General features: G+C 54.1%; 3 protein-coding genes across 5 annotated transcripts in view; 2 read left to right on the top strand and 1 right to left on the bottom strand.

Annotated features, from left to right (window-relative positions):
- Nucleotides 1-23, bottom strand: part of CERS2 (ceramide synthase 2) — an 83,996-nt gene extending 83,973 nt beyond the window's left edge. Inside the window, exon 1 of the mRNA XM_063317139.1 lies at nt 4-23. The gene's annotated coding sequence lies outside the window, so the exon portion shown is untranslated. The remainder of the gene's footprint in view (nt 1-3) is intronic.
- A 2,138-nt stretch (nt 24-2,161) lies between these two features.
- Nucleotides 2,162-4,823, top strand: MLLT11 (MLLT11 transcription factor 7 cofactor). 3 transcript variants are annotated; one of them, XR_010068811.1, is made up of 2 exons: nt 2,162-2,441; nt 3,990-4,064. XR_010068811.1 is itself a non-coding variant. In XM_063316635.1 (2 exons), the coding sequence occupies exon 2, from the start codon at nt 4,339-4,341 to the stop codon at nt 4,615-4,617; it is 279 nt and encodes a 92-aa protein (XP_063172705.1). In that variant the 5' UTR covers nt 2,178-2,441; nt 4,333-4,338; the 3' UTR covers nt 4,618-4,823. The 3 variants fall into 3 exon arrangements, 2 of the variants coding, with proteins under 2 accessions (XP_063172705.1, XP_063172706.1); XM_063316635.1 differs by lacking the exon at nt 3,990-4,064 and adding an exon at nt 4,333-4,823 and having other exon boundaries at nt 2,178-2,441; XM_063316636.1 differs by lacking the exon at nt 2,162-2,441 and adding an exon at nt 4,333-4,823 and having other exon boundaries at nt 3,972-4,093.
- A 3,290-nt stretch (nt 4,824-8,113) lies between these two features.
- Nucleotides 8,114-12,802, top strand: GABPB2 (GA binding protein transcription factor subunit beta 2). The gene is made up of 9 exons (XM_063316850.1): nt 8,114-8,174; nt 8,275-8,414; nt 8,634-8,801; nt 8,940-9,134; nt 9,630-9,775; nt 9,929-10,041; nt 10,421-10,603; nt 11,157-11,311; nt 11,803-12,802. Exons 2-9 carry the CDS (start codon nt 8,307-8,309, stop codon nt 12,025-12,027), a joined length of 1,293 nt encoding a protein of 430 aa, XP_063172920.1. The 5' UTR covers nt 8,114-8,174; nt 8,275-8,306; the 3' UTR covers nt 12,028-12,802.
- The last annotated feature ends 1,017 nt before the right edge of the window (nt 12,803-13,819 follow it).

Here is a 13,819-nt window from a genome sequence, read left to right as displayed (position 1 = left end):
GACTCGCGGCGGCGGCGGCGGCGGCGGCGGCGGCCCAGCGCCAACTCTGGCCGCCTCTTGGCACTGCAGGGGCCCGGCCTCAGTGGCACAAGTGGAAAAACAAAAGCAGAAAGCAAGGAAAGAGGTGATGTTGCAAGCGGGTGGCGTTGGAGGGGAGGAAAGGGGCTGAAGGAAGCCTTCCCAGCTTTTTAGGCATTTGTCCTCCTCGCGCGCAGGAGCAGAGGGGACGACTCCCAGGGAACAGGAGGTCGGATTTAAGCACAATATTAATGGAACTGATGCACTGCATTGCCGGGGTACGTGAGACTCAGTGTGGGCCGGGGGAGAATTCGACTTTTCCTCTTTCTTGTGGCTTAGAACAGGCCTTGCCAAGGGGGCATCCAACCAACTTCGGATTCTGAGCCTCCAAGAACTTGGGCCACGCTACCGACCCGCGGAGGCGGCAAAAAGCGGCCTGTGTGACTCCAGAAAGACAAAGAGCCCTGTGGGATCAGGCCGGCATCTGGTCTCCTCCAGGGGCCAACCAGAGCCGAGAGGTCCGTGAATTCATTCAGTCCCCTTTCCAAGCCATCTGAGTGAGCAGCTGTCACCACCGTCTCGTGGCAGTGAATTCCAGTGGGTCATGACGCACAGCGCAGAGGAGGACCTGCCGGGCCAACGAGTTGTGAGCCATTTCCTTTTTTAAAATCACTTGAATTGGGAGTTGCCCTGGAAGACTGGAGGAACTGCGCTCCCTCCGTGCCATTGCGACCAAGGCGGTGCCCAAAAGGCTGAAGAAGGGACTCTGGCACTGGGGCAGGAAAGTCCCTTCCCCACCCAATTCTGGAGGCTCTAACAAGAGACCTCTTGTCTCCCTTTTGAAAAACCTCATTGCCATAACTAATAGTGCGCACAGCATCCGAGGGCCCTGGGGGATCTGGAAGAGATCCCTGGAGATCGTTTCTCATCCTCCCAGCTGGCTCCCTCCTATGCCACTGCAGAGTAGAACTAAATTCAACAAAGAACGTGGCCCTTGGGTTTTTGAGGGGCTGATGCTGGGGGCCCACCAGGCTGAAAATGCTGGGCTGCCAGCCCTTCCTCCTCTCTCTCTGCCACAGAACAGGGGAAAAAATGCAGCATTCTTATCACATTGTGCCCGAAGCTGCTGAAGCGAGGCGGTCTGCCTGCTTTCAAATATAAATGGCAGCTAATACTGGCTGGGAAATTCTGGGAGTTGAAGTCCACCCATCTTAAAGTTGCCGAGGTTGAGAAACAGCACCCTAGAAGGAAGATGATTTTTAAACGATGATGATGATTTTTAGACAACCTTTGGTTGCACAGAAAATTCAGGAGTCTTTTAACACTTCCTGTTTTCTTCCCAATCTGTCCAGCAGGAACAAGTGCATCCAAATTAATGTCCAAGTTTGTAGATGAGTTTGGGGCGGGAGGGGAGGCCTCACCAGAAAGGACGGAGCTGAGAAAACAGCCGCCCCTATTATTCAGCGCCCCCTCAAAGCCGTGATGACAGCATGGCCGAAAGATCTGCTGGCGCGTCAGGACACATCAGACCTGGCCACGCACAGACAGATGCCCGAGCGGCTTGCGTGCCGATTAAAAAGGCACCTCCCGTCCTCGCATGAGGCAAACCGAAGGAGGGTCCTGGGCAAGTTCAAAAGCATTTGAGGTTATTCCCCTTAGGAGGTGGGGGGAAAAAAACCCAACAGGGGAAAATGAGAAAAGGGGTGCAGGAGAGACTGAGTCATGAGAAGATAGATGTCGGGCGTGCCCACGTCTATAAGCTAGTGCATCTCTGGATTTAAATTGCTGGGTTCTCTTTTCACTGTTTGTGGGCTTCCTGGTAAAGATCCCCCCCCCCCAGATATTGAAGGTGGCAGGGAATTTCAAACGGATAGCAAGGAGTTCCACAGGCTAATTTTTCATTGGGAGAAGAAGGGCCTTCTCTGTTGGCCAGCCTTGACCTGCCTTGCACCAGGTGAGCCCCCCTCCCTTTGCGGGAGAGGCCGAACCGGCTGCCCCCCCCCATTCTCCCTAACCTCCCTCCAACGCTCTGTTTCCTGGAAGCGAAGGCTATTAACCCGGCAACCACATCTGAGCCGCCTTCTGCCCGAGGGTGGCCCTATGCCCCTCCAGTGCAGAACCCACACCTCAGACGTCCCCCCTCCCCAAAACCCCCATAGCACCCTCTCTTCCCTCTCTGGAAATAGCTCTTCCAGCTGATTCATTGGCTTAGCAGCTGGGGGGGGAGGACCCACGCACTGCTGAAATGCCTCTTCAGGAGGGGCTGCATTGCAGCAAGAGAGGAGAGAACGAGGGGGGACGGGCGCTCCTGGCAGGCCCCCGCCCAGCTGAAGGCAAACGCAGCTCCCTGGCAGCAGAGCGGCATCTTTTGCACCGAGGGGCAGCAACACCCGTGCTCTTTCTCAGATCCCGCCAGTAAGGAGGTAAGAGGGGGACAAATAGAGAGGGACAAACAAAGGGTTGGGTGCCAGGCGGGAGGGCTATTGTGCTATTATTTATATATTCCACTTTACAAGGGTTGAGCTCTCTGGAGCTCAAAAGCCCTCGGCTTCAGGAGATGCGATCCAATATTTTATTATTCTACCTGGGCCCATGATGCTGCATGGTATTTATTTCTAAATCACCTGATCGCCAGAAAACCTTGGCATAATGTGGTATTATTGTACATGAGCACATGATGCCATATGAAATTTGTTTCTAGCTTATTCCCAGCCAGAAAACCCTGGCCTAATGTGATTTTATACTGTATTGCATTGCATTGCATTGTACCAGCACACGATGCTAGACATACAGCATACTCATTTCTAAGTTTCCCTATATCCAGGAAATCCTGACACAATGTGATATTTCATTTCATGTCATTTTCCAATTTCTTAGCTGTCTTACAGCTCAAGCCTTTGTAAAACTGTATTACGCTGCATGATGTTACATGCTCTAGAGTTGCAAGGATTCTAAAATACCCTTTTTAAAATCTTGCCAGTTTCTTCCATCTTGTCAATTTCAGAGGGTGGGAACATAAATAAACCCGATGGCTGCATGAGACCCTTAATACACCTATTTTTTACCCCAAACATCAAAAGCAGTCCTCTTAATGGGCACTTTGTACAGCCTGGTCTTGTTTTCTCTCTCTAAAATGAGCCAGGGGAATGCAGCCGCATCTACCACAAAGGGGCAGGGTTTTCAAAATTTCAACCTTTCCCATCTCTTTTCTGTTTATTAAGCAGAGGGGTTCCACTCCTTAGTTTTAATATTGCCAAGTCATTCAGCCATCTCTCTACTACCAAGAGGGGGAAAAAAATTCTCCAGAAAGGTTGCCAGTGCGCAAATATATGAATGCAAATATGTCTCCCTCCTTACAGGCTTTTAAAGATGCTATATTTAAAGAGGGCAGATGTCTGAGTAATTTCACACATGCCACCAAGGTCTTTCACAGCCTGCGTGTCCTCGGTAAAATTAACCCAGCCCAGATTTTTCACAGCAGCTTGGAAAAGCCTTCAGTAAGGCCAGAGGGTGGTTCTGCATTTTAAAAGGGTTCCCTGAGGAAGAGTTAGGGGACAGAGATGGTGGTGGGGAGGGGTACCCCTTTGAAACTGGCAAAAGGAGTGGGAAAGGGGACCAGGCTGGCAAAGCAGTGACCCCAAAGAAGCAGATCTATACGGGGTGGGGTGGGGTGGGGTGCACACACATGCAAGGGGAGAGAGGAAGGGTCACTGCAGCAAAATGTGTCATGGAGCAAATGGCGTGCAGAGGGACCACCAAAAAGAGACCCACCCTGCGTACCAAGTCCAATTAATATGGAGGATGAAAGGAGGTGGGCGGAAAAGATGGGGCGGGGGTGGGCAAGGGGAAGGCGGGTGGGGGGTGAAGGCAAGGAAGAAGGAACACCCAAGGTGGGGCAGCTCGATTTTTGCCAGGGGACCAAAGGGCCCTTTTTAATATTTTCCCCTCGCTTTTCCTAACAGAGGGATAAGGCCCTGTGAGAACAAAAGAAAGACCGTTTTCTTTACCGCATATTTCAATCCTGCCTTTCCTCTGAGGAGCCATAGTCATTTCCCCTCCGCAGCAACCCTGCGAGGTAGGCCACCCAGCCAGTAAGCTGAGGGGAGATTCAAACTTGGCCCTCCCCGGTGTTTTTCCCATCCTGGGGCGCCATCCTTCCACCTGGGAGGAAGGCTCACCATTCCCTGGTCTACATGGTAGATATTTTTTCCCCCAATGCACAGATCAATCCAGAGTCTGTGGGTCACACAGGAGGGACCAGCACCAGGCCAGCCTTCTGCTAAATGCCCCCCTTCTCCCTGCTCTTCTTCCCAGGAAGAAATGAGGGACACGGTGAATTCCCAGTACGATTCCTTCCTTTACTGGAGAACGCCCATCCCAGAGCTGGACCTGTCCGAACTGGAGTGCCTGGGACTGGCCGACCTCGCCCTCTACAAGCCCAAGCAGGGCTTCAGCAGCCTCATGTCTGCCCAGCAGCAGCAGAAGCCAAGCCTGGGCGGCGCAGAAGATGAGGAGAGCACCCTTCTCCCGTTCAGCAGTTTTAATTTCTGGAGGGCCCCCATTGCAAGCATCAGCCCTGTAGATTTTGACCTCATCTGAAGCCCGGGCACGACAGCAGCATGACAGAAGCAGCTGGTTTTTTATTGCCCCCCCCAACGGCTCCCCCAACGGCATTCTTTCGGGTGGTATTCTCTCCTCCAGCAGACAGTTCCCCAAACTTTCCTGTGGTTTCTCTGTGCCCGTGTTCACACTTTCTTAAGCTTATGTTTCTTAATTGTTTGCCATAAAACAAGGTGACTGTTCAAGTTGGTTTGAATGTATTTGCCAAAAGACTGCATTCCCCCACAGATCCTCCCGGGTCCAGGAAGGCTAGGAATAAGCAGAGCTTTTGTTTTGGTCATAGAAGGAGCTCTAAAAGCATCATTCCCCTTTCTGTGCGTGTGGGACTGATCTGCCACCAGGGTTAGCAGCTGGCGTCTCTGTGCCCAAATCCAGCCTGCAAACATTTGGCCCATTCAGCAATTATAACTTTCCTCTGACCTAAAGTCTCCTCCCAGGAGGAAAACCACAGTTCTGCTTTAAGATAACCTCAAACTGAGAGGCCATGGGGGTGGGTGGAAGTTTTGTAGATCCTTCCCTAATTTTTCCTGGAAAAGGAGGGAAACGGCAGAGAAAGAGCAAAAGTCAATGAAAACTGGAGTGGGGATGTGCAAAGAAGGTTGTCCCTGTTACAGGGCAAAGAAACAGATCCAGGCGCAGAATACGTTGCAGAGCCAGATTCAAGATTAAAATAGTAAAACAAGTGTTTTGTGGGAGGGGTTCTGACATTCGTTTCACAAGGATCTGAAAGATACTGAAGATTGGTGAATCACACCCACCTCCTGCACACCCCAGCACAAGTTGGCAAAGTGCAGATGTGTGGATCTACAGGTCCCCTCACCTTCACAGCCAGCGGGCCCAATGTTGCTGGAGCTTAATACGTCAGGAGTCAGGGTAAAAAGTTAAAAAAAAAAAAGGATCTTGGAAGGGAGAACTGTTTGTATGTTCTGTAAAAGGGGAATTGTCCTTTTTCTTTTTCAGAGATGGGAAAATCAGTGGGTTTGCTTCCCCCCTTACCTAAATTGTCATGATTCACACACACCGATTCCTCCCAGAGTAATGCGCTCAAAGTTCAGCCCTGCCTTAAAATCAGAGTCAAGTCCAAATCCTAAGGGCCCTCTAAAGAGGCCAAGTTTGAAGTTCTTGGCCTCAAATCCAACCGTAAGCACCGGATTTTCCGTGGCAGCAAACAAGACTCAGGGTCACACCCATGACTTGGCTCCAGGAAGGCCCTTTGGTTCTCAGGCACGTGCGTGTTGCCACGGCTCATCTGTGCTTTAATATGCTCCCTTCACGCTTGACATATTTGGCGTGTTGTGCTTGGACAGAGTTGCTTCCATCTTGGCTTCAGGGTGGAAGAATGAAGGGAAGGGCTGGGCCACATGGGGGACGTGTCAGGCACAGTGTTTCTGGACCAGAGGATGCTGAATTGGGAGGATGGGTGTGCATATGCAGACCCCGGTCCTCCTCTCTTTCCTCCCCTGGCAAGGAATGAAAACCGCGTGGATTAAGGCTGCTCGGGCCACGTGAACAGGAGCGACCAGCCATCCTGGTGGGGAATGTAACCGAACGGCCGTACCCGCGCAGGCAAGGAGCCCCGTGCAGGCTCATCTGGGCTGCCGCGTGGGGCAAACCAGGCCCGTTGGCGGTGCCCGTGGGGGTGAAGGCAGGAGACTTGTTGAGCAGAGACACCACCGCAGGGACTTCTCGCACGGCTCCTCCGGTCCCTGGGCCGGCTGCGGCTGCTCACCCTGCCAATAAAAGCAAATAAAGAGATTCTGAGACCCACCGGGGGCAATTCTGCGGCAGGGGGCTGGCTGGGCGCAGCAGACAGGGCCTGACCCCGGAAAGGCTCCCGCAGAGAGGGGCATCCCTGCCCCAGCCCCAGCCTGCAGCTCCCGCAGCCAAGGATGATGGGAGTCATAGTCCAGTGCTTTGGGGGGAAGGGGCTTCATTGGGGGGCTCCCCGGGGCGAGGTGGAGATCCAGGATGAGGGTTCTTAGGCTTCCACCCATTTGACATTTGTGCCCCCCCCAAATGGGTACCCCCCCATACAATTAACACACACACACACGCGTGGAAACTTCAGGCAACTCAGGGCACCACTGGCGACATTTGGGGCCGGGCATAGGCGGTTGCCCGGATTAACGCCAGCGACGGACAAAACTGCCCCGCTGACGCCGGGAGGTTCCGCCAACGGACCAGAGGGGCGCCCGAGCATAGAGACGCCGAGGGAGGGAGCGCCTCCCACTCAGGGACGGAGAGATCGCGGCCGGCCCAGCCCTACCATGGAGAGGCGGAGGGGCAGAGCGTCCCCGCCGCGCCAAGCGACTTCCTTCCCACACCCGGAAGCGCGAGGCGTGTGTGTCACACCCTCAGGGCTCCCCCACCCCAGCCGGGCACAGGGACACTTCCGGGTCCGCCATTTTCTTCCCCGCGGCGGCGTTTGGGGGAGGGGCCTCGCCGTTTGAAAACAACAACAACACCCCCCAGTCAAAGCCCGCCGTTTCCTCCAGAGCGCGAAGATCCCCCCAAAGTAGGCCGATCTGGCCACGAGGAGGCCCCCCGCCGCCTCCCAGGGTGAGTTCGGGTCTGGGGGGAGGCAGTGACGGGCCCTGGAGAAAAGGCGCCCCCCAGGGGAGGGTTGGACTACAACGCCCATCGTCCTCGGATTATACTGCCCATGCTCCCCACCCCCTGGACTCCAGTGCCTCTCATCCCCACGCCTGGGCTACTGCACTTCCCATCGTCCACCGACCAGCAGAGCCAGAGGGACTGCGGCTCCCATCATCCCCAGACGGCAGGACCGGATGGGGATCCCTTTCGAGTGGCATGGCCACAAGACTACAACTCCCATCATGGGTCATGCTCCTTGGCTGTGCTCACACTACACGCCTTGCTGCACTCTTCAAGTTAACCTGGGTTGGAGTTAACCTGGGTGAGCTCGAGCATGGCTTGGGATCGTGGGCAGACCCAGCCCCTTCGCGAGCTCGGGGTCATGGCACGGTCCGAGCTCAAGCGGTCAGTCAGTTCAGTGGCCGAGTCAAGCGGTCAACCAGTGTTTTTCAAACTTGGCATCTTTAAGGTGGGTGGACTTCAACTCCCGGAATGCTGGCTGGGGAATTCTGGGAGTTGAACACCCACCTTAAAGTGGCCACGGTTGGAAAGCACTGCAGTAAACTCTGCGTTTGGCCTAAGGGGAAAAACACAAAATTTCGCCCCGTGATTGTGGCGAAGGCTGAGGCTGGCAGTCGCTTCAGAAAGCATCTGGTGAAGAAATGAGTGGGCTGGACGGAGCTCCTTCTTCCCTGGAGCGGGTTGGTGGGCCTGACCCTGCCTGGAATCGGAGCTTCTCCGCCACTTGCAGTCAAAGGGCACGGAAGTGGGACGTCACCACAACCCTTGAATGGGGCAATGGCTGGTTTGGCTGCCCACTGCTTTTCCATCCCGGATTCCCATCGCAGCCACTTATGATGTCCCTGCCTTCTCTGTTAAGGTTTTATGGAGAGGAGGACGCCACTCGGGGAGCAGAATGGCCTGGACGCCTCTTTCCTCCTGTGAGTAGAGCCAGGGCCTGAAAGGGAGGCAGGGGGGCATGCAGGCCCAGCACTGACCTCTTCCCCCCCATCCAAACCAGTGAGGCTTTTCTTCCCCCAGATTTTTGAAACCATCTGTTCCCATGTATAAAGATGTCGCTGGTGGACCTGGGGAAGAAGCTCCTGGAAGCAGCCCGCCAAGGCCAGGACGATGAAGTCAGGTTGCTAATGGCCAACGGAGCCCCGTTCACCACCGACTGGGTGGGTCCAGAGTGAAAAAGCCCACAAGGGGCGGAAGGCAGGGTGGGGGCAGCCGGACCGTCCCTTTCAGGACAGGAGACCAAAAGGGTTTATCTCTGACTCTCAAGCCGAATCCTCCCTCCTACAGAGAAAGGAAATGGAAGCAGCTCAGCACGGCTCCACAGGGCAAACTGGAGGGCTACCAAAGGATAATAACCTTCCCGCTTAATCATCCAACAGCTGGGAACGTCGCCCCTTCATCTCGCTGCTCAGTATGGCCATTATTTGACGGCAGAAGTTCTGCTTCGGGCCGGGATGAGTCGAGACGCTCGGACCAAGGTGGACCGGACGCCCCTCCATATGGCGGCTGCAGACGGCCACTGCCATATTGTCGAGCTCCTGGTCAGGGTAAGCAGGTGCTTCAGCTGGCATTCAGCTTTTCCCCGCCAGTCAGGGTCTTGCAGGCATGTGAAGGTCTTTACGGCCTTTCTTTCCTTTGCACTGCCAAAACGGTTCTGATCCAGCCGGTGGTGTCCCAATGTCCAGAATGGTGCCGACGTGAACGCCAAGGACATGCTGAAGATGACGGCCTTGCACTGGGCGGCTGAACACAACCACCGGGACATCATTGAGCTGCTCCTCAAGTGCGGGGCGGATGTTCACGCCTTCAGCAAGTTCGACAAGTCTGCTTTTGACATCGCTTTGGACAAGAATAATCCCGAAACTTTGCTGCTGCTGCAGGTGGGCCTGAAATCCCGTCTTCGGGCCTTGACTTTCTTTTGCGGCTAGAAATGCCCCTTCTTCCCGTTGTCTAGCGCTTGGATGGAGCTGTCATTTCTGGCTGAAACCATCCGTCTTCGGGATTCTGGCTTCAATTGCACCCAGCAGAGTAGGGTACCATTTGATGGCTTGCTGATGAAAAAAAGGCAGGGGAATGTAAGCCTCCTGCTGCTTTGGAGACCCAGAAAGGGCCTGCTCATTTCTGCCCCCCAGCAGCTTTTTGCAATCTCTCAGTCTTCAGCTCTCCTGGACTGCAACTTGCACCGTGTCTGAAAGGATGGCACTTGGTGTCCCAGACATCTGAAAAGCACCAGCTTGGGGGAGACTTTCTGCAGTGAACCTCAAGCACCCGTTTGAGTAGTTTTCACTGCGGCTTATTGCTGAGGTTGGCTTTGGCAGCAAAGGAGCTGTTTTTGGCATGTCTCCATGAGGCCCGAAAGACTTTCTCTTCCCCAGGAAGCGATGCAGAATCAGGTCAACCCAGAGAGCGCGCATGGCATCTCCAGCTCTGTGACGGTGGGCCAGCCCTTCATCCTGGCTTCGGGAGAACTGCTGAGCTTGGCCAGCATCATTTCTTTGGCGGACACCAAAGCAACCTCAGGTTGGGCCATTCTGCGACGCTTGGTTCCCCCCTCCAACCCTTGCTAACGGGCGAGGACATGGGCCCCCTTGTCTCCCTCTGCTGTGACACATGGGACTTCTGGAGCATCTTAACTTCTTTTTTTTTAATGCTCATCTCTCTCTTCCCTGCCCAACAATTCCATTGTTTCCACAGGGCAGTTTCCAAGCACAACCACCTCTGTTCTCGCTACCCTGGCAGCCATTGCAGAGGCCTCAGCTCCCCTTTCCAGTGCCAGCCAGATTCCTGGTACGTTCAAAAGCATCTTCAGGCTGGCAGAGGGAGCGCTGGTGCGTGGGACAAGGATGACCCTGGTGCACTGGTTCTGTCCCCTTAGAGGTTTTGGGGTCCAGCCTGAAACAAGCAGTGCTGAAGGAGGGCGCTCAAGAGCATCAGATCGGTAGAATAACACAGTTTTCCACTCTTAATGCCCCCGAGGGAAGAAGCAAGTCCTTAGCTTTTCTGCAGATGGCTTGCGTTTTATTTCCACCAGGAGGTCAAGCAGTATTTTTTAGAAAGCAGAGCCTGCCATTTTCCAGAAATGTTCAGCAGGGCCTTGGTCCGGATGGTCCTCAGGATCCTGATGTTGCACTGTTGCCGGGCTTCAATACTTCTTCCTTGATCACAGCTGTCTCGGAAGAAATTGTGGAAACCCACCCAGTGGATGCTTCCCTCCAGCAGGTGGTCAGTAGCGGCCAGCACATTCTTGCGGTCGTGACTGAGGGCGTCCCTCTGGGCCATCTCCGGACAGCTCTGCCGGCCACTCGCCTCGGGCAGCAGTTCATTGTCACGATGCCGAACAGGCAGCAAGGTAAGGGGGTGATGCAAAATAGCCTTCCTTGATCAGGCGTTGGCCAGATGTCTGGACTGCCTTATCCTTAAGGCCATGTTTCTCAACTTTGGGAACTTTCAGATGGATGGACTTCACCTCCCAGAATTCCCCAGCCAGCTTGGCTGGCTGGGGAATTCTGGGAGGTGAAGTCCATCCATCTGAAAGTCCCCAGGGTTGAGGAACACGCCTTTCAGCCTTGGCCGCTGTGGCCAGGGCCAACGGGGGCCGTAGTCTTTGACGCTGTATGCTGGGAGGTGGCAGGAAGAAGATGCCTTATTTTGGATACCATCCCTACTCTTTTTTTGGTGACAGCCAGCCCGCCAGCCTTCGGATTCTGCCTTTCTCAAAAGTTTGGGAGGGAGGGCTGGAAACAATCCACAAACCACTTAGGAATTTCCCTTTGTGGTAGTTTTCTGTCCTCTTTAATCGGCCCACGTTGCATCCAACTGCCCCCTGGCTTACTAAACTCCTCTACTAAGTCTCCCTATTTTAATGCCTGCCTTTTTTCCTTTGCCCCCGCCTTCGCTTGCAGTTCTGGCCATACTTGCTGGTCAGGACGCAGAAGGACCCACGCTCAAAACCCCGAGCGAGGATCGCCACGTGGCTGGAGCAGAGAAGCCGCCCCCCAAGAAAGTCAAGGTGAAACAGGAGGTGGATGGGAAGAAGGACGAGCAAGAAGGGGGAGAGGTAAAAACAGCCCCCCACCCACCGACGTTCACAGCTGTCCTCAAAGAGCCGGTGCCCCCCAGTGGTGCTGGACCTCAGCTCCTATAATCCCCAGCTGATAATCCAGACCTGCAGACTTGCACAGCTGGAGATGCAAAAGGGTGACTTTTCTCCACGGGCGAATTTGAGATTCAGGAGACCTGAACTGCAAGCCTTAGTCATGGTTCAGATGGCATGTCCAACCACCCCGTAGTCGGTTCGGTTTTGGCTTGGACCTGGTGTGAACCCAGCCATCGCAGGCTTGTCCACCAGGACTCGTGGCTCAGCGTCTTGTGCAGTCCTGCTCCGCTGTAGTTTAGAAAAACCGAGGTGCAACACCTCTTCCTTCCTAAACCAGAAATTCAAGGGTTTGTGCAGCACACTCCCCCCCACCCCTGCTGGGACCCACTCCTCTGAGTCCCTCTTTGCAGAATCTTCCCCCCGCCAGTGATAAAGTCACGACTGTTTCTTAGGATGGCCGTGAAAGAGATGCCCTGCGGCAGCAGCTCCGGGAGGCCAGTCGTCAGGCTTGGGAATTCCGAAGCCAGCTGCTGAAGAAAGAGCGGGAAGCGGAGCTTTGCCGCCAGAGGCTGGAAGCCATGGGCCAGCAGGAGGCAGGCACGAGAGAAGGGGCTGCCCTGGAGGAGATCGGCGCCATGTTCCCGGCTGATGTGGCCACCGAGGTGGTCACTTCCTAACCTCCAGGTGGTTGTTTTGCTGCGCTTGTTTAAAAAAAAAAGGCAACCAGAGATTTTCCCCAGGAAGACTGACGTGGGTATCGGGGAGCTGGGTCCTCGAGGCTGCCCACCCATCACCTACTCTGTGCAGGCCCATTCCGTGGGGTAGGAAGCCCACAGCGTCTCTGTTCCTTTCAGCAGAGGCTTTGAGACCAGCAAGGGTGCTAAAATGGATGGGTGCCCGGGCTCTGCTTGAACGCTCCCAGTGAAGGGGAGCGCCCCCCTCCAGCTGACTAGCTGCTCTTTGGTCAAAATCTGCCCTCTGATTTTGTCAAACCCTGTGTCCTCTCTCAGGGCTAGAAACTTGCTTGGAAGTTTTATTTTTCAAGGCAAACCGAAATCAGAAGTTTTGGTTTGGCACCTTCCTTTCCTGCCAGCCAAAGAATGCAAAACTGACTTTTGCATCTTGTTTCTCAGCCTTCTGGGATCTGCCTCCCTCTTCTGCTGGCATGAAGGGTGCTTTCCCTGGTCTTCCCAGAGCTGAAACTCAGATTTTGCAAGACCTTGCGAGCATTCGCTGGGGCCATGCAGAAAACCCCCGTGCCACCCTTGGCATTCGATCCCGGGAGAAGCCTGCTTTAGAAAGCAGCTGGGCCTGCAGACCAAAGCTTGCTTGACGGACTGGGCTGGAGGTGGGTGGAGAAAGTTGTGCCTTACTGGTCCTTGAAGAGGCAGGGACTTGCAGGGGGTGGCGTCCCCCCAACCCCTTGCCAGCTACAAATGTTGCCCCCTCTTTTATGGCAGTGAAAGATTCCAAAAAACATCCAATAAACTCTTTCTGCTTTTTGAATAGCGTTCTGTATTTTCTGTTTTAGGGCCTAAAACGTTTCACAACATGTGCCCATCTCTTTCCCTTCCCCCTGATTTTTTTTTTTTTTTCAGGGGGGTGGACTGTTTGGTTGATAGAAGGCCGAGGGTAGCTGCGTCTTGTCCCTTCCTAAGACACAGAATTAAGCCAGCGAGGTCTCCTTTGCTCCACCCAAGTAGGTGACCTCAATGGGCCAGGATTGTGTCCCAAGACCACCACCGATTGTTTAGGGCCATCCCTCTCGTTCCCCAGATGTAAAGAGCAGGTATATGGAGTTTCTAAAGGCTCGCTTTTGAGGCAGAAAATTTAGAAGAATATCCTGAAACAACACCGTGCGTTTATTTTAGCGCTGGAGGGGAACTTGTTGTCCCAAATGCGAGACGAACAGAGGAAAGGAAAGGAAAGGAAAGAGAAGAGAGAAAAGCATAAGTATCACAGAGGGTTGTTTACAGCAGATGGAAACTTGAAGGACGTTGGGGGAGAAAGTGGCCGTAAGTGTGAGGACCTGCCACAAGTCACTTTTTCCAGTGCCGTCGTAACTTCGAACGGTTGCTAAACAAATAGTCATAAGTTGAGGACTACCTGTAGTGCCCCCCATAACTGGCGGGGGGATCTTCAGGAAGCAGGAAGGCAGAGGTGGGGACTCTGAAGTCATTCTGTTTTTTGAGTGGGCGGAAAGCTGTTGGAAGCCCCGAGTAAGGACTCGGGCACACTCCCTCTTCGACCCCAGCTCAAGAGCAGATCCTGCTTCTGTCATGCAACATTTTGCAGCATTTCTCACTTGCAAGGCATCATCAACCCTCCACAGCCTGGTTAATTCTAAAACTACCCAGGGCACGACAGCTGGTCTTCTTGCTTTTCCAATTTGCAGGGTGTGGGCATGTGAGATGCCAGCCAGGGGCCAAACCGCCAAGCTGGTGGACAGTCCTCCAGGGTCATAGAAGT

Source organism: Candoia aspera, chromosome 17, assembly GCF_035149785.1.
Source record: "Candoia aspera isolate rCanAsp1 chromosome 17, rCanAsp1.hap2, whole genome shotgun sequence".
In the NCBI taxonomy this organism is placed as follows: Eukaryota; Metazoa; Chordata; class Lepidosauria; order Squamata; family Boidae; genus Candoia; species Candoia aspera.
The sequence above is the reverse complement of the archived record's forward strand: the minus strand, read 5'-3'. Positions and strand labels throughout refer to the sequence as shown.

What these genes read in the sequence shown, in the direction of transcription:
- MLLT11 (XM_063316635.1), top strand. Translation starts at nt 4,339, where the DNA reads ATGAGGGACACGGTGAATTCCCAGTACGATTCCTTCCTTTACTGGAGA.
- GABPB2 (XM_063316850.1), top strand. Translation starts at nt 8,307, where the DNA reads ATGTCGCTGGTGGACCTGGGGAAGAAGCTCCTGGAAGCAGCCCGCCAA. An exon ending in CAGTGCCAGCCAGATTCCTG is followed by an intron (nt 10,042 to 10,420) that starts GTACGTTCAAAA and finishes CCTTGATCACAG; the next exon opens with CTGTCTCGGAAGAAATTGTG. An exon ending in GATGCCGAACAGGCAGCAAG is followed by an intron (nt 10,604 to 11,156) that starts GTAAGGGGGTGA and finishes CTTCGCTTGCAG; the next exon opens with TTCTGGCCATACTTGCTGGT.